Below are 18,780 nucleotides of genomic sequence, written 5' to 3'. Positions count from 1 at the left end.
AAGCTGTACACTTAAAAATGGTCAAAATGGTAAGTACTCACGGATTCCAGCCCAAATCTTGTGGGTTCACATATAGGATACCAGCTCTGGAAACAGTAGCTGGGGTTGCAGTCCTTAAGTGATGAATCTCGAAGAGCAGCCTCATGGAGGGAGTAAGGGCTATGCGCTCATTGCTGGCCAAGGTCAGCACCTGGACAGAACAGCACAGCATAAAAGAGGCCCTCGGTTGTTGAGGGGCAAAAGCAATGATGCTAACTCGCTATCACAACACAAGGTACTTCTCCCATGTCCCCATCCCCAGGAGAAGTGCCAAAAGTACTCCTCTGAGTTAGAAGTGCAGTCTGAGCGAAGATCTCACTTAACCCCAGAGGAGAGCTCACTGACCCTTGAGGAACAAACTCACCAACATGGACCCATTCAGGCCAACCTTTAAATAACTGTGGTAACGACTAAAGAGATGACATGTCTAAAGAGAAGACATTTGTTCTAAGGGTGGATCTACATGAAAAGGCCTGAACACCACAAAAAATAAACTTTCTTTAGAATCTGTAATGCCACAATTATCAAACGCCCTATGGAAACTCATGCAAGTATAAAGATCTCAGACCTATATTTTATGATGAACAATGTCTTAATACAGAAAACAGTAATTACTGCTAATTTAAGGAGATGTGTCATTCTGTTCTGTAGCAATGATGATTACCTTTTTCTTTCTCCTGATCCTAACCATAGACCTTGTGTTGCTTTAAGTGGCGTCTCATGGACCTGGACCATCACTGTTTCTGTTGGGAACACTGGGTCAGCCAGGGCAAAATGCTTAGAAACCTATTATACTCATTCTGTAGCCAGAGAACTACTTAATTTCAATAGCTACATTTCATCAATTCACACGGGGCACAGACTCATCCTTTTATTATCCAAGTATTCCATACTTAATCAAAGATAAGGGAGGGGAAAGTGGGTGATGGGCACTGAGGAGGGCACCTGTTGGGATGAGCACTGAGTGTTGTATGGAAACCAATTTGACAATAAATATCATATTTAAAATAAACAAAGATAAGATCTAATAATTTATGCCTGACTCTTAGAAAATGGCAAGGTATGTATGAACTAAGTTCTTAGATATATACCTAACTCTTTTTAAAGGTGGTTAAATCTGGGATGCCTGGGTGGCTCAGCTGGTTCAACATTCGACTTTGGCTTGAGTCAGGGTCTCCCAGTTTGGGACTTTGAGCCCTGCAGGGGACTGTCTGCTGGTAGCTTAGAGCTCACTTCAGATCCTCCAAACCCCTGTCTCTCTACCCATCTCCTGCTTGTACTCTCAAGCACTCTCAAAAATAAATACACATTTTTTAAAAATTAAAAAAAAATAGAGGTGGTTAAATCCATACAGCAAGAAAAATGCACCCCCGTCAATTCTTTAACAGTGAAATAAAGAGAATTACCTGCAAAGTGCCACTTTCATGGGCACAAAATAAATTTCATTCCTAAAGAATATCAGGCTTAATGATTAAAAACTAGTATTTAAATCAACAAGTGAACAAAACTCTTACTGCACTCCAGATGTGATGTTCAAGTTAGCATGGAGATATTACTCACCTTGTTATCATCCATGACAGTGTTTAGTGACTCAATCCACATGGGATCAATATCTCCATCCAGGACTATCCATTTTGGTCCATCACGTTTAAGATTCGCTTGTTCTCGCAGAATAGATGAGAAGAGACCTATAAATTACAAGTAAGTGATCCTAATACATAATGGAGTTGAGGGCTGTTTATTTCTAAACTAAGTTACTATTATTTCTACAGGAAATTCTTTTAATAAGCAAATAAATTTGCTGTGAATTTGCTGCCTCCTTCTGATAAGTGTAATAAATACCTTTAGAGCTACACCGGGAATGCATACCAATGGGCAAGTTTCCCTTCCATGAGGATACACCTTAACTTCTCTGAGCTTCTCCCATGTGTCAAATAAAGATGACAGGAGCTTCCTTGAAGAACAGGTATGGGGATTTATAGAGAGTAACACACACAACTCAAAACTTACACCAAATGAAGACATTATCTTTGTCCGTGTACATGTGTTCAGTATCCATTTTAGGCCAGACACTAGTTTATTTCACCTTTCTCCGTTTTTCTGTAACACTATTCATGAGATAGAATTTTGAAGCTAATTCAAAGGTGCTATACATTCTTTGGGAAATTTGGTTGTTGGCATATTACTTCACAAGATGAGAAGATGAAAGCGTTTTATTTAAAAAAAAATTATTTAATGTTTATTTATTTTTGAGACAGAGAGAGAGAGAGAGCATGAATGGGAAAGGGTCAGAGAGAGAGAGGGAGACACAGAGTCTGAAGCAGGTTCCAGGCCCCGAGCTGTCAGCACAGAGCCCGACGCGGGGTTTAAACCCACAGACTGTGAGATCATGACCTGAGCCAAAGTCAGAAGCTCAACCGACTGAGCCACCCAGGCACCCCAAGATGAAAGCATTTTAAATCCATAGTCCTCTTTGCTATCACGACTTATGTAGGCATTGTGTGTGTTACATGATGTATTTGATAGTTACTGCTTTTTCAAAACTCAAATATTTAATATGAATAAGAACAATGGTTTCAATGCACATATGTGGATGGTTTTTTTTTTTTTTTGCTCTGTGAAATATTTTGTGCAAAAATAAATGACAGTATGTAGAACTACCATCACCACTCATTAAAACACAACAAAAAACCCCCAGCAACTTTTTCTAATGATCCCTGATTTTAATGACTTCCATAGGTTTTCAACATAAACTAGTATTATTCCCTTCCTGCCACAGTCCTTGAAAAAAAAAAAAAGATAGAAAGGTTAGGAGTAAATTGTGACTGTCCCACAGATTTAGGAGAGTGTATACATGGTAAGAAAATGGAGAATGGCAAGGTGTGCTGCTATAGACAGGATTCTCAATGAAGTCTTTTCTGATGTGACATTTGACCAGATACTTCAATAACTTAAGGCATGCAAATTATCTGTAGTGTTGCAAATGATGGAAAGACCAAGTGCAGAGGCCCAACGATGGGAAGATGCTTGGCATGTTCAAGGAAGAGCAAGGAGGCCAGAGTGTATAGATTTAATAGGTGGGAGAGCACAGAGCAGGAAATGAAATCAGAGATGGGGAAGGGGGATCTAATCACACAAGACCTTGTAAACCTTGGATAAGGGTTGGATTCTAAGGGAGATGGAACCCATTGAAAATTACAAGCAGGGAACTAATAGTTTGAAGAGCGCCCTCTGTCTGCTGGATGGAAAATGAACTGCAGGGAGATGAGAGTTGGAGACTACTGAACCAATACAGGCAAGAGACAGTACAGGCTAATATGATAGCGGCAAAGGAAGAGAGCACTGGAATACAAACTGTATTTTAAAGGTAAAGCCTACACAATTTACTCTAAGGGTGAATATAGAGTATGAAAGGGAGAAAGGACTCAAAGTATTCATTTAGTATGAATGCCAAGATTAGTGCATTTATATTGAACTGGGAAGTAACAGATTTTAACAAAAGGATCTGCCTGTTTGCAAAAACTTTTAGGACAACAAACATGTCCCATTGATTTTTGTCCCTGGAGCCTAAAATAGTGCCTGCCTGAAACTCAGGGTCTTGGATCAGATCCTTTATAAAAGTCTCGTGAAGTGTTCATGTTGACTTCTTCCCTGGTTTACAGGGAGCCCTGACATAATTGACATGGGATAAAATACACAGTTCTGTGCGCAAACTCGCTGAATGCAAATCGACCACTTATTCAAATCTAGTTTTAATTTACTGGTTATAAATGCTCTTATGAGCTGCTACATTTCCAATAATGCCAACACATACACAATAAATCTACAACTGTGACTGAAATTGGCTAGAGCTGAGAAATGGTTTTCTGGATGAGAAAAAAAAAAAGAAAAGAAGAGAAAAGAAAAAATAAGAAAGAAATTTTTAGCACTTGTAAAGCGGAAATACTACTTGCCATCTTTCCATTCTCGAGTAGCGTGATGTATGAAACCAAAGAGTTCATCTGTTGTCACAGCTTTGGGGTTTAAGTCATTCCAAGTAGGTTTTTGTTTCATGTTAACATATGTTCGGTTCAGTGTTCTCAAAATCTGAAGGGAGAAGGAAAAAAAGCTCAGAAAATTAATACTCCTGTAAGGCAAATGGAAAGCAAATGGTTTCTAAAGGATTTTCTTATTCATTTTACGTTCCTACATATTCTGCATGTAGTAAGTACGGGGAAAAATTTACATGTGCACATTTACATGTACAAAGTTAATCCTACAATCTCTTAGGACCTCTTCACCTGATTCTTTGAACCATGTGTACTAGAGGAAGTCGCTGTATCATTTGAGGTTTTAAACCATGTGTGCAAATAAGTAAATAAGTGTTCTTGTTCATGTTATTAAAATCCACTCTGCTCTTATGTAGGATGCATCAGAATCGCTTACAGGATGTTAAGACACAGATGGCTGGACCCAACCCAGAGCTTCTAATATTCAGTAGGGCTAGGATGACTAAGAATTTGCATTTCTAATAACATCCGAGGTGGGACCTGTGATGCTAGTCCGGGCGTGCTTGGACACCTAGTGACCCAGAGCAACAGTTCTCAGCGTCTCAGGAGACACTCCAGACATGACAAAGAGGGCATGCGACACAACAGAAGCCACGGACGCTGCTCAGTGTCCTATAATGAACACAAAGGACAGCCTCCGTGACAAAGAGCTATCCGACCCAAAGTGTCAACAGTGAATGAAGCTGAGAAACTCTGATCTAGATAATGGAGAAAAAGAAGCTTTGAGGATAAGAATTCACAGGACAGATGCTTTCTCTATGTCAGTTTAATTAATTGACATATTCACCCAAATATGTGCCCCACCTACCCTCTTTGCTTCCTCTGAGAAGCTGTGGCTTTTATTTCAGATATTCCTCGTCCCGATCTACTCACAGGGGGTTGAAGGACTAATAAACAACTGCCAAATAGTTGGGAAGGGCAAGAGTTGCTAAGTAACGTGGCCTGAGCTTCCGTGTGCTGGTTCTATCAGCTTAAGTAAAGGTTGAACAGAACAGAACCAGTGAAGATGAGATGAAAGAAATTGAATGCCTTAGGAATATTAAGCTTATATTTTTAGAAACCATTAATCTACTGGAAATTATAGAATTTAATTTTATCCTTCCCTGAACCATGGCCCTCATCTGAAACTTACTCTAACAAAATAATTACAGGTCTACCAGTTATCTACTTTAATATTTCAATTATTACATTTTTCACAAGAAAAATCACAAAACTGTGCCTCCCTTTGCAATTGTTCCAGTTTGGGTTCCGATCTACATACTGGCAAGTTCTACACACACCCATGGTCTAAAACCTCATATGCCCACTCCACGATTATTTTTAGTCTTTGGCTACTAAATATGTTCATACCCAAGCACCCTGAATTAAAATGCACGCAATTCTGCATATAGTGTCTGCCAACCAAGAAAATAAGTACGTTGCCAGGATTGTCAGTGGGACCAAACAAAATCAAGCAGTGAAGTAAAAATGAGGATAATAATACCCAGCATATATCATCACTGTGCACAGTAAATCACATATAATGTACCTAGCATAGCACATAACAGGGACCCCCACAATGTGGGTTTGGCTGCCTCTCTGTCTTTTTGTTTTCTTTTGCCCCTATCGAGGGCTATATTTCTGAGCAAGTACTGAAGGAAAATATTTGGGTTTTTCTTAGTAATATGGGAATGAGAATCTAAAGCAACTTGGGAGAGATAAAAAAGTAGGTTTCATAAATATGGAAAGCCCCGTCTTCTCTCAGCTTTTCTATCTGAACAGAAGGTTCTATTTGTTACCTTCTCCCTGCCCCTAATATGAAAAAAAAATAGTGCAAATTGATGAAAAGGCAGTATTAGAGTCTCACATTCTACCTCAAAATTATGGAGGAATTCAATGAAGGGAACTCTTAGAGAGAATTAAAAATATGTCCGGCCAAAATCTGTTCCTTGTGTGGCTGAAAACCAGCAGGCAATTCACCATACCTCACTCTTTCCTGTGCCTGCATTTCCAACCACGAACACAGAGTGCCGCACGGTCAACAGTTCCTCAAGCTGGGCGACCTGCAGACCAAACAGGCAGTCACTGGTTCCTTTCATGAGTTGGTGATTTAAAAACAAAACAAAACAAAACACAAGAAACAAACAAACAAAAATCCCTACCCATTTTTGCTCAATTCTTTCCTTACAACCCAAGAAAGCTCCCACTTACAAAATGATGGTCCAGGAAAGTTAACATAGATGACAACCACAGCTTTTCCTGGATCTCCCCAAGAACAACATGAGAGTAAGAGTGAAGAAAAACCAGGACTCAGTGAGTCACTGATGCAGGCAGAAGTGAAGTACAGTCTAGTACTTTGGACGTGGTAGGAATTACTTACAAAATCAAGGAGTCTTCATGAAGTGTTGAACAAAAACCATACACGGCTAATCACCTACAAGTGAGTAATGGCTTATATCCTTTAAAATATCTAAAATAGATAATTTATGTGTATTTTAATGTCCGTGTATTTACTACACCCAAAGTGAGTGTGCATATGCACAAGCCTTTGATAAGTCAGATATCATATATGTTGACACTTTTCTCCCCATTAAAGGCACATACTAATGATTTACTTCCCATGTTCTCTAAGCTGGAAAGAAAAGAGCAACGTTAATTTTTGATGCATGTCACCAAGAGCAACCAAGAAATTTTATCAACTAATGAGAAGTAGGCTTATATTTAAAACCATGACTTAATAAAGGACCAAGCACCATAGTGCTTAACCAAGCATGTAGGTGGCTCAGTCAGTTAAGCGTATGTCTCTTGGTTTCGGCTCAGATCACGATCTTACACTTCGTGAGTTCAAGCCCTCCATGGGGCTCTGCACTGGCAGCACAGAGCCTTCTTGGGATTCTCTTTCCCTCTCTGTCCGCCCCTCCCCGATTCATGCTCTCTCTCTCTCTCTCAAAATAAATAAAGTAAAAAAATAAATAAAAAATAAAACCAGTACCCAATCATATGTTCCTTCTCACAGAATGTAACTACAAAATAATTATTTACAATTACTGGAGTAAAGCAGGTCCTATTAGAATGCTTTAAAGAATATATTATGATTATGTAAAAGTCAGTGTAATACGTGAGTTAATGTTTTGGCTAACGATACTTAAATACAGTAAATCTCACTGCAAATGTCATGGGCTGCTGTGAAATGCACATGCGCCATTTACTTTAAGGATGAAGCTCTCCTCAGGCTGCAGATGAAGCTCCAGGGTAGACTGCCTGACAATCTCTTCAAAGTGTGGTGCTCTCCGCCGAGGTACGTCCAGGGCTGGAAACAGGTCACCAACCAGGCCCAAAAACACGGGGATGTCGTCTGTCACTATTTTAGGCATATTGAAGTCCCTTAATGCTCTCATGAGTACCTAGGAAGAAAACACTGTATTTATTTATTTATTTATTTATTTTTTTTTTAAATTTTTTTTTTCAACGTTTATTTATTTTGGGGACAGAGAGAGACAGAGCATGAACGGGGGAGGGGCAGAGAGAGAGGGAGACACAGAATCGGAAACAGCCTCCAGGCTCTGAGCCATCAGCCCAGAGCCTGATGCGGGTCTCGAACTCCCGGACCGCGAGATCGTGACCTGGCTGAAGTCGGACGCTTAACCTACTGCGCCACCCAGGCGCCCCGAAAACACTGTATTTAAACGGCCAATACAAGGTGTACCAGACAGCTTCAAAACTAAAAATGCTGTTTTTTATTATTCAAAAAAAATTTTTTTTTAATGTTTATTTATTTTTGAGAGAGACAGAGAGTGCGAGTGGGAAAGGGGCAAAGAGAGAGGAGACACAGAATATGAAGCAGGCTCCAGGCTCCGTGCTGTCAGCATAGAGCCCAATGTGGGGCTTGAACCCACGAACTGTGAGATCATGACCTGAGCCAAAGTCGAATGCTTAACCGACTGAGCCACCCAGGCACCCCTAAAAATGCTGTTTTTAAGTCTTGCATCTAAAGCAAGGCTTTAGGCATGGGATATGGATACTGGTCTCTGTTAGGCTGCCATTCTATGTACGGGGAGGCTAAATGCCTAGAAGTGCACAGAGCAGCACACGAGAAGTCTCTGCTGGTATCACAAACTTCAGACTCAGGTCGACGAGGAGGCCCTGTTCCTGCAACAATCTGCTCTGATCTTGACAAAGGGTCTGAGGCCCTTCTCTCCTTAATCCTCAAACTCCAGGATATAAATGAACTAGGCCCATCAGATCATTTTGTTCAAGAGAATCTCTAAGAACTTCGGAATAATAAATGTAACCATTTTTAGTTTGGGTATTTGTTGTGTATTGGCTGAAAACCGAAGAAGGCTTTAGATTTTAAAAGCAGTAACTTGAACATCAGGATTTTTACAGAAAGACATAAGCGATCCAACAACAACGACAAAAGAAAAATCCAAGAAAATCTCGGTCCAATCATGAATTATGACTGAGAGGAAAAGAAAGTATTACAGAAGTAGAAAATCACGTAAGCATCCTTTAATGTGAAAAGAAATTCATAGATTTGTTTTCTTCAACTTCTCAAGCCATACGAAATATACACATAGTGATGTATATCCACTGTTATCACTATTTAGTAAAGAAAAAACTCTTAAAAAATTTAGAGAAAAAAGAAGAAGAGAAAAAGTCCCCAGCAGGGATAGAACATTCACCCAGCAGCTGTGAATAACCACCTGAGCATTGCATTTCACTGGTGTGAGGTGATCGTTCTTCCTGTTTGTTCTATGCTCATTTTACAACCCGTGAAGTGAACATACTAGGTTCCATTAGATTATGTTTTCACTGACATTTCAGGATTATTATCCCAACTCAATTAATCAGATTTTCTGAATGTTCCTCAGAGGAAATCAACCAGTGATTACTGATTTGATTATGACTGCCAAAATATTTTTTGTAGCTGTTATTTCAAAAGCACTTATAAAATCACATTTTCTTTCCTGGATTCATATCCTTATACTCAAGAATACTTATCTTTCATGACGTAAGCAATGCCAGTCCTCAAAATATTCTATGTGGAAAAGAGAGATCATACTTTTTAAAAGTTGCTCTGTACTGGGGCGCCTGGGTGGCTCAGTTGGTTAAACGTTCAACTCTTGGGGTCGGCTCAGAGCATGATCTCATGGTTTTGGGAGTTCAAGGCCCAAGCTGGGCTCTGCACTGGCAGTGCAGAGGCTGCTTGGGATCCTCACTCCTCTCTCTCTGTCCTTCCCCAACTTGTGGTGCCTCTGTCTCTCTCAAAATAAATAAACTTAAAAAAAGAAATAAAAGTTGCGCTAGGCATGGCCCACCATCCAGATACATACTTTCATTTCCGTGAAGTTGTTTAGCTACCCACTCCACAAAACCACGTTATTAGCACTGTGGTACCTGATCTTCGGGTCTATTTTTATCTCCTCGTTTCAGGGAGCCAGCTACAACCAAGACAGATTTAATAGCGCGAAGTCCCCAATCATAATGATCCTAAAAATCAAAACATAGGTTATATTTTCTCAAAGATTTTAAAAGGGAATAAGCTTCTCATTCCAGAAGTAAAAGCCAGAAGCTGTAAGAAAAGAGTTCAGATAAATACATGCTTTAATGATGTAAAGTACTATTTTCCTGTTCTCTTCCAATTTGTAAAAACCACATCCCTTCAGTATCCTCCTCCCTCTTTCTCCTGATTCTCTGCCTCCGTCAGCAGATCTCTTCTTCCCATAGCACTGAGTTGCAGCGTGCCCAAGGATCCATCCATCTTCCCTGCTCTCGTCTCAGTAAACCTGCTAACACTGAGTTGAACTACTTGCAAATTTTCACCTCTAAACACGGCATATTTCTCCAGTGTGACTTCAACAGATAACCCTGTGAGTCCACCCCTCCCAGACCCAGATCTCTACTTGCCCTAATAACTCTACCTCTTAATCAATCAGATGCTCCAGCCCTAACTCTGGCATTTAGTGCAGTACAAAATTTATTATTACAATTCAGGGATATAACAGTATGTCCGCTTTGAGAGTTTCACATAATCCCGACAGAAGATTCCTTTCACAGGCTCTGGGCTCCTAGAGAACAGAGCACAGATCTATTCCCTGTTGTCTTGTAGGTCCCAACATGGTGCACTGCACAGGTAGGTACTCAGTAAAGGGACAATGAATTAAAAGATTGCTCTCTTTTGCCTTTCATCTACCACCCACAGAGTGACAACTTTTCTCTCAAATTATCTCTCAATGGTGCCTGTGGGAAAGTCAGCACCCTCTCCAAGCATCATCCATAAAAATGCACATAAAAGGATCTAACCACTTTACAAGGCTGTTGAAAGAATAAAATGCTTTGTGAGCAGTGAAACAATATATCCACGTATAAATATGTCCTTCAATCCAGCAGTGAATAGTAAAATCAATTTAGTAGGTCTTGACCATCATTTCTGCTGGTAACAGAACAGAAGAAAACAGAATGAAAAACACCATAATGCGTTGCAAATAAGAAGGGCAAGAAGTGTTGGGTGAAAATTGTTTCAGCTGTGCATATGACACACGGGTGTGGGTCCTGAGTCTCAACAGAAGGAGTATTTTTTTACTGTGGGTCATGGTAAAAACTCATTTGAGAGCCACGATGCAGAAAAAGATGATGGCTTGAGGAGAGAAGGCAAAGGGCAAGAACTGGAGTGTGGAGGTCAGAGAGACTGAGGAGGGGACTAAGTGCAGTAAGAACATTAAAAGAGAGGGGGTAGAAGAAATTCTGGACACGGGTTTAAGACGAGTTGGTGACCCTTCTCAACATGTAAATCCAACAACTGCTGAAATAATCTTCACTGTTCTCATTATGCTAGTCCATCAGTCAAAACCATCCACAGGTTCTTCTTAAATCCCTACAGTTTAGAAAAGTATCAGCATCTATCCTTCTAACTCAGCCCTTCTGTCCTGGCCTCACTGCCTTCCCTCATCTCCCCCATGACATTCCTCTAGTTGGAGAATGCTCTCCTCGTCTGTTCTACCTTTCCTCCCAACACCTCCCTCATACCCTATGGTTTTCAAGGAAGAAACTATGATCATCTCCTCCTGCATGTTCTTCTAATTTTTATCTAACGGAAACTCAAACCCGGAAGTTCTCTGAACTCCGAACTCTGAGTGTGCTGGTTTCATGTGTTCTTGCTTGTCCTCTTAATCAACCAACATGTTACTTGGATACAGTAAGTGCTCACTCAGTGTTTAAATACTACTACTGGGAATGGATGCGGTTGCAACTCTGTACTGCCCGGGTTCAGTGACATTGTTTTCTTCTGACTTCTGCCCGTGATAAAATTAAAATGAACTCCTCAAAAAAAATAAGAAGGATACCACAAACAAGGAGAAAAATAAAAAAATACTCACAGTATTATCACCCAGAGACAAAAATTAAAAATCACTACGTACTTCCCAATTACTTTATATAATACATGCAGTCTAAGTGTAAAATAAATGCAGGTTGTAGATCGTATCTAGTTTGGCATGCTGCATTTTTTGCATAGAACACTGTCATAAACATTTTTCCATGTTGTTAAATTTGCTAGGATTTCCCCACAGAATGTAAATTTACATATTAAAAGGACAACATCAGTTTCGCTCTCAGAGTCCAAATTCCACCTTAATGACAGGTAATTCAAAATAAGTACATCTGTCAGTACAGGTAACTATGTGGTTCTAACTGTGGCATTTTAATACTTTCATGCCAGAAAAGCTGCAAAATAATGTCACCAGGAATTAATGAAAGGTCATCGAAAAAGTGAGGTCAAAGGCGACCACAAAGCTGAATTTAAAAATAATGAGGCTGATACATACACAATTTGTGTAGCTCATCAGCAACTTCAGTGAAACAGCAAGAAGCTAGCTACTGGACAGGAATAAAAGTTACAGCACAGGGAATATGGTCAATGGTACTGTAACAGCCTTGTATGGTGACAGACAGGAGCCACACTTGTGGTGAGCATAGCATAATGTACAGAGGTATCCAATCAGTGTGCCATACACCTGAAACTAACATCAATGAGCATCAGCTATACTCCAAAAAAAAAAAAAACAAAAACCCAAAAACACAACAAAACTAAAAACAGGTCTGACCCACTTCAGAGACTAGGGAATCACACACCAAATGTAAAAACAAATAACAAACCCACCTTCAAATAAAGGATTACCACCAAATGAGAAAAATTTTCATTTAACATTTCTTGAAGGGTTCTTTGGAAAATCAGCTTTACCTCTTCTGATTCTTATAAACACTCTTGCCGTCTCTCACTAGAAAATAATATTCTCACCAACAAAGCAGGAAGCATAAAATTCCATGAACAATTATAACATTGGTGAGAGTTAAAGACGATCACAGAGCCCACTGACAATTGTACATAGTACCAATCAACAGTCAACTTAAAATGTCTCATGTTTACAATCAGAAAAAGAATATTACAAATACTGAAACAAAGATTTGCAAAATTTTATGGAAAATACAAAATTACTCTAAAAGGTCGAACTGTAATGTGAGTGATAAAGTACCCAGCATCTATCTGTCAAAAGCAGTTTTAATGGGATGTACAAACCTAGGAAAGAGAACAAAAAACCCCTCACCTGCTTGGAGAGGAGCCCCCTGCAGAGTGTGTACAATGTCACGAACTTGCGGGCTAGTGAACGCGCGTCTGCAAAGCCTTCAGCAACTAACATGATTTCACAGATTAGCTCAATGTCAGGCGCCACCATGGCACAGGGTCTGAAAAGGAAATACGAAATTTAGTTTTAAAACGTTCTAAGGTAATATGTACAGATTGCTGAAATCAAATGATTAATTTGTACCAACATTCTCACCATTCTGAAGCAGTTCACAATTACCTCTGTCCATCACAGCTAACAAGACCCTCTGCTTCAACTAAAAAATGTCCGTCAGTTACTAGATACATAGAAAAAGACGGAATGTCTGGAAATGACAGAAGGATGGGTGTAAGAGCTTAAGGAACATCTGTGGTATATTCTCCTATAAGTAAGTCATCACTGTAGAAAACTGAGTGATACTCGGGGCTAGAGGCCACCTTTACCTGTGGCCTGTGCTGAGCTAGTAAATGCTTAATGACTGGCTCTCCAAAAATAGCATTTGCGGGTTTCCACAGAATAAACACCTGCACCATGGGTAACTTCAATCTATCAACATACCACTAAATGTGGGCCTGGGAAGAGATGTGCAGTAGCATACCTACCACCAAGCAGACAGATATAAAGGATCTAAGCACATCAGTATGACTGAAATAGTGATGCGTTCTGAGTAGTTATCACTTTTGTTTTAAATATAATCAAATGTTTATGTAATTGAGTTTCCATTCAGTGGCTGTGCTTATAGAATTCATGAAAATTTAACCATCAGTGCTTTCAAGCTGGTACGGGCTCTTTCTAGCAGGCCACTGCCTCAGGCCAGCTTGGTTATACTTTTAAGATAAAAATTTACCAAAACGTAACGTTTAACTCCCCTTCTTGGAGGGGGAGTTCCACAAAGTCCTCCCCAAAGACCACTGCCCTGGACAGCAACATCTGAAAACATTCTATTCAACTGAAGGGCAAAAAAGGAACCAAATAAGTAAATAAGCCTGCTATTTTAGAATTCTTAAAGTACACAGTCCAAAGTGTTCCTCCACCTGCTTTTATAAATATAATTACAGTCTAGAGTGTGCATATCTAGGTTTTCACCCTAAACATTCCTAAGTTTCTTTGGATCTATGCCGTGACTATTTCTCCTATTTAAATTACACCCACACTTTCCCCACACTTTGTACTCTTATCATAGGATAGAAATACTAAAGATGAACAGTAAACAGGGGACAGGACAGAAAAGGCAGTGAGTTGACTTGCGTGGTACATACGTTAATACTGACAACTTTTTTTACTGAGCACTTTCTTCACGCCATACAGAGCATGACAAGCTTTTCATGCACTCTCTCCCTTAATTGTCACAAGTCTACGAAGCGGCTCCTCTCCTCATCAGTATTTTGCGGAGTGCAGACTAAGGTTCTGAGAAGGGCAAGCACATATGCTCAGGCCCGAGGCAGGTCAATGGTGGCATCAGGACGCACTCAGGGCTCAGGCATAGTAGCCTGAGCCTCCTCCACTCATGAATGCTACTTGCGTCATCCAAACTGGACTTCAAACTTTGCTGACATGAGTACTAGCACCGCAACATAAGTGAGGCTCTACTTCGTTAGACCAAATTTACGAACACGGCACAAAACAATTTCAAATTTTGAGACCCAAATGAAAACATGCAGGAGATGAACTGGGATACAAATGTAAAAATACTGGAAAGATGTACCATTTTCAAAATCCAAGTATTCTATAATCATTAGGTTTCTAAGGATAGATGGTGTCTAAAATTATTTTTTTTTTAAAATAGACATCATACAGCCGCTATGCTAGGCAAGCTGTTTTATGAAGAAAGAAAAACATTTAATAAAGCATGCTGGACTAATTGACTATTTGGGAAAAGAATTCTGTTTAAATACTCACGTTACCAACCAAAAGAAGTTCTCGACAAATAAAGTACATTTAAAAATTCATACTATAAAAATTAGAAGAAAATACAAATGAAACATGATTAAATATCTAGACAGATGGACAAGTAAATTTCAAGCTTAAAAGAAGGGAAAGAAATCACTCTAAAAACTATAGAGGTTCTTACCTCATATGTTAAATAGCCTATCATTTTGAAGGCAGACACTGAATAATAATATATACTGTGAACACCAAAGAATTCTTGAAAATGTAACTGATAAACCTCTAGCTCAAAAAAGCAAAAACAGGAGAGAAGACACAAATTACCCATAAAAGACATGGACTGAAGATATCACTATAGATAATAAAGGAATATTATGAACAAATAAATGCCAATACATTCAATAATCTAGATAATGTAGAAAGACTTCTTAAAAGATGGAAATTACCAAAAACTAATAAAAGAAATAAAAAATATGAATAGCTCCATATCAAAGAAGTTGAGTCTATCCCCCCCAAAAAAAGAACAAAAAACCCCCAAAAAACTCCCACAAAGAAAAACCCAGGCCCAGATGGCTTCACTGATTAATTCCATCCTGTATTTAAGGGGTAAACAAAAAAAAAAAAATGAACAAAACCCCCCCAAAAAACTCCCACAAAGAAAAACCCAGGCCCAGATGGCTTCACTGTTTAATTCTATCCTGTATTTAAGGGGTAAATAAAAAAATAAAATAAAATAAAATAAAATAAGGGGTAAATAATACCAATCCCACACAAACTCTCAACAAAATAGGCAAGGGAGCATTTGCCAACTAGTTTCATGAGGACAGCATACCCTAATGTCAAAACAAGATAAAGATACTACAAGAAAGGACACTATAGACCAATATCCCTCATGGTGTGGATTTAAAAATCCTTAACAAACCAGGGGCGCCTGGGTGGCTCAATTGGTTAAGTTTCCGACTTCAATTCAGGTCATGATCTCACAGTCTACGAGTTCAAGCCTCAGGTTGGGCGCTGTGCTGATAGCTCAGAGCCTGGAGCCTGCTTCAGATTATGTGTCTCCACCTCTCGCTACCTCTCCCCCACTCACACACTGTCTCTGTCACTCAAAAATGAATGTTAGAAAAAAAAATTAAAAAAAAATCCTTAACAAAATAGTAGCATGTTGAGGGGCGCCTGGGTGGCTCAGTCGGTTAAGCGTCCGACTTCGGTTCAGGTCATGATCTCGCGGTCCATGAGTTCAAGCCCCGCGTTGGGCTCTGTGCTGACAGCTCAGAGCCTGGAGCCTGTTTCAGATGCTTTGTCTCCCTCTCTCTCTGACCCTCCCCCGTTCATGCTCTGTCTCTGTCTCAAAAATAAATAAACGTTAAAAAAAAATTAAAAAAAAAATAGTAGCATGTTGAGTCCAGCAAAATAAATATAAAAAATAGTATCTCCTGACTAAGTAGAGTTTATCCCAGGAATGCAGCACTGGAGAATTGTTTAGCAATGGAAAACATCAATCAATATAATCTAGCACCTTAACAGAAAAAGGACAATACCACAAAACTTCTGGCAGAAAACCTGTGAAAATTTTTGCAACTTGGGACTAGTAAAACTTTCTTAACTAGCATATTAAAAAAAATTGATAAACTGTATTCCATCTCATTCAAAATGGACACCATTTAGGGGTGCCTGGGTGGCTCAGTCAGTTAAGCATCCAGCTTCGGCTCAGGTCATGATCTCACGGTCCCCAGTTCAGATTCTTTGTCCCCTTCTCTCTCTGCCCCTCTCCCGCTCACGTTCTATTTCTCTCTCTCTCAAAAATAAATAAAAATTAAAAAAAATTTTTTAAATGGACATTTAAAATGGACACCATTAAGAAAATTAAAAGGCAAGCCACAAATTAAGAGTGAAGTATTTGCAATATGTGAATTTAACAAAGGAAGCATACACAATACAGCTCTTCAAAAAAGTGAAGGGAATGGCCAGTAAGTTCAAAGATGTTCAAATCATGATCCATCATGCAAATGCAGCAGACTAAACCCACAATGACATACCTCCACGTATCTATTAGATGGACTACAACTTGGTAAGAACGTAGAGCAATCGAAATTCTCATATACTGACGGTGAGACTGTAAAATAGTACCACCATCTTGGAAACCCAACTGGCAGATTCTAATACAGTCAAACACACATTTGCCATGAGACTTTCCTTCATAGGTATTTACCCAAAAGAAGATATATGTTCACACAAAGATTGTAGAGGACTGTTCATAGCAGCTTTATTCATAAGAGCCCCAAACTGGAAACCCAAATGTCCATCAACTGGTGTATGGATAAACAGGTTGTAATATGTCTCTACAACAGAATACTAATCACCTACAAAAGACCTACTGATCTCCTCAACTTGGAGGAATCCCCAAACCTTATCATTCAGGGAAAGAAGCTAACACAGACGAGTACAAACGAGTACAGAACATGAACTCTAGGAAAGGCAAATTTAACCTAGAGCCACAGAAGACACATCTGTTGTATGGGGGATTAACGTCAAAGAGGCACCGCTTCCAGGGGTTGGAAATATTCCATATCTTGATTGTGGTAAATGTTTTCACAAGCTGTACCCTTAAATGCATGCAATTTATTACATGAAATTATACCTGAACAAAGTTGATTTAAAATAGGAGAGAAACACAACTGGTTCAGATACAGTACAGCTTCTCTGACAGACTGTTAATAGGTGTATACATTGGTAAAATATTTTTGGAAGGCAGGTCATCGATAGGTATTTTATTCATTCACCAGGTAATTCTACATGTACAAATCTATTCTGGGTAATAATCTGAAATAGGGTAACTCTTCATGTGAAGAGATATTTATAGTCTGCTTTATGATCATAAAAAACTGCAAAGAAAAACACAAACCCTTCAGGTCAGACAATAGGGAACAGTTAAGAAAATTATGGATAAGCCGTGAAAGAGACTGTTTTGAAGCTACATAAAATAGCATTTCCAAGGAATTTCCAATAATACAATAAACTACTTATGTCAAAATATTAAATAAGAACTAAATAAAAATCATACCTAAAATAATATCTTAACTTCATAATATCTGAATTATAAAAGAGGCCAAAAAAAGGTTAACAATTACCACTTCTGGGTGGTAAAGCTGTAACCTTTTCTTTATCCTTTTCTGTATTTTCCACATATTCTATAACTAATAAAAAAACTTTGTTTATAATAAAGACATCATTATAAAAGAGCTAGTGTTCAATGTTTGAATGTACCATGCAACTTTTAAGTAATGATTTTAAGTTCTGGCTTCATATTTCAAAAGAGTTAAACTTATCATGATGGAAGTTCTATCAGGAATCCCAAAGCAATAATAAGAGGTTTTCCACAGGAATTCTCAAGTAAAAACAAATCATTTAACAGTGCAAACCAGCAACATTAGGTGGCATGAGTGCTCCAGATGCTAAACCACAAAGCTTAACACTTGCCTGAAAAGAGCTTTGAGATTTTCCGGTAATTCAGTTCGACCAGCATATCCTGGGTTCATCGTAATAAATATTCCAACTGATGGCTTCAGTGTGATGGCTTCCCCAAGAAATACAAATCTACCGTAAGAAGAATGTTGATGGAATTAAACATGCTCATTGAATGTGAATACACAATGACAAATGCACACCACTGCAAAATGCAAATTATTATTAGGCAGCTGTTGATTCTGGGTGATTTTCTTTACAATTCATATGCATACAATTTTGAAAATCTTTGAAGCATGTTTATTAAAAATACACTCCCTTCCCCGCAAAGAGTTACAAATATGGGAAGTACTGTTTTATATTTTAGCATGGCCATATATGCTGGAATATAAAAATGAGGACTTGGCTACTTTAACATCGAAATGGGATGTCATTTTTGCCTTCAACATGGGCTGCAATTCCTTGAATGGGGCGCTGCAAAGACAGAAAATATCCATGTTAAGAGGACAAAGTGACATCTTTGTTCCACCTTTATTAAGTCTATTTACTCACCTTCCTCCTTCACTGCCTCCCATTTATTCAGCAAATATCTACTGACTACCACGGAGAGGCAGAATAGTGTGGTGGTTAGGAAAGCTATCTGTGGAGCCAGATTGTGAGTGTTCAGAGAGCAGCTCTATCACTTTAGGTATGTTCCAATTCCTTCATCTCATAAAAAGGAAAGGGGGTGGTGATAATAA

General features: G+C 39.0%; 1 protein-coding gene across 1 annotated transcript in view; it reads right to left on the bottom strand.

Moving 5' to 3' along the window:
* Positions 1-18,780, bottom strand: part of DNAH11 (dynein axonemal heavy chain 11) — a 352,793-nt gene that overhangs the window by 176,253 nt on the left and 157,760 nt on the right. Inside the window, exons 35-42 of the mRNA XM_047094654.1 lie at positions 18,056-18,172; positions 12,671-12,809; positions 9,465-9,557; positions 7,277-7,471; positions 6,053-6,130; positions 3,993-4,125; positions 1,600-1,727; positions 42-190 (exon numbers count right to left, since the gene is read on the bottom strand). Of these exons, the coding sequence (XP_046950610.1) occupies positions 42-190; positions 1,600-1,727; positions 3,993-4,125; positions 6,053-6,130; positions 7,277-7,471; positions 9,465-9,557; positions 12,671-12,809; positions 18,056-18,172 (1,032 nt within the window). The remainder of the gene's footprint in view (positions 1-41; positions 191-1,599; positions 1,728-3,992; positions 4,126-6,052; positions 6,131-7,276; positions 7,472-9,464; positions 9,558-12,670; positions 12,810-18,055; positions 18,173-18,780) is intronic.

Source organism: Lynx rufus, unplaced genomic scaffold (assembly GCF_022079265.1).
Source record: "Lynx rufus isolate CCGP_SWC_20201006 ecotype Redwood Valley unplaced genomic scaffold, mLynRuf1.p SCAF_4, whole genome shotgun sequence".
Taxonomy (NCBI): Eukaryota; Metazoa; Chordata; class Mammalia; order Carnivora; family Felidae; genus Lynx; species Lynx rufus.
The sequence above is the reverse complement of the archived record's forward strand: the minus strand, read 5'-3'. Positions and strand labels throughout refer to the sequence as shown.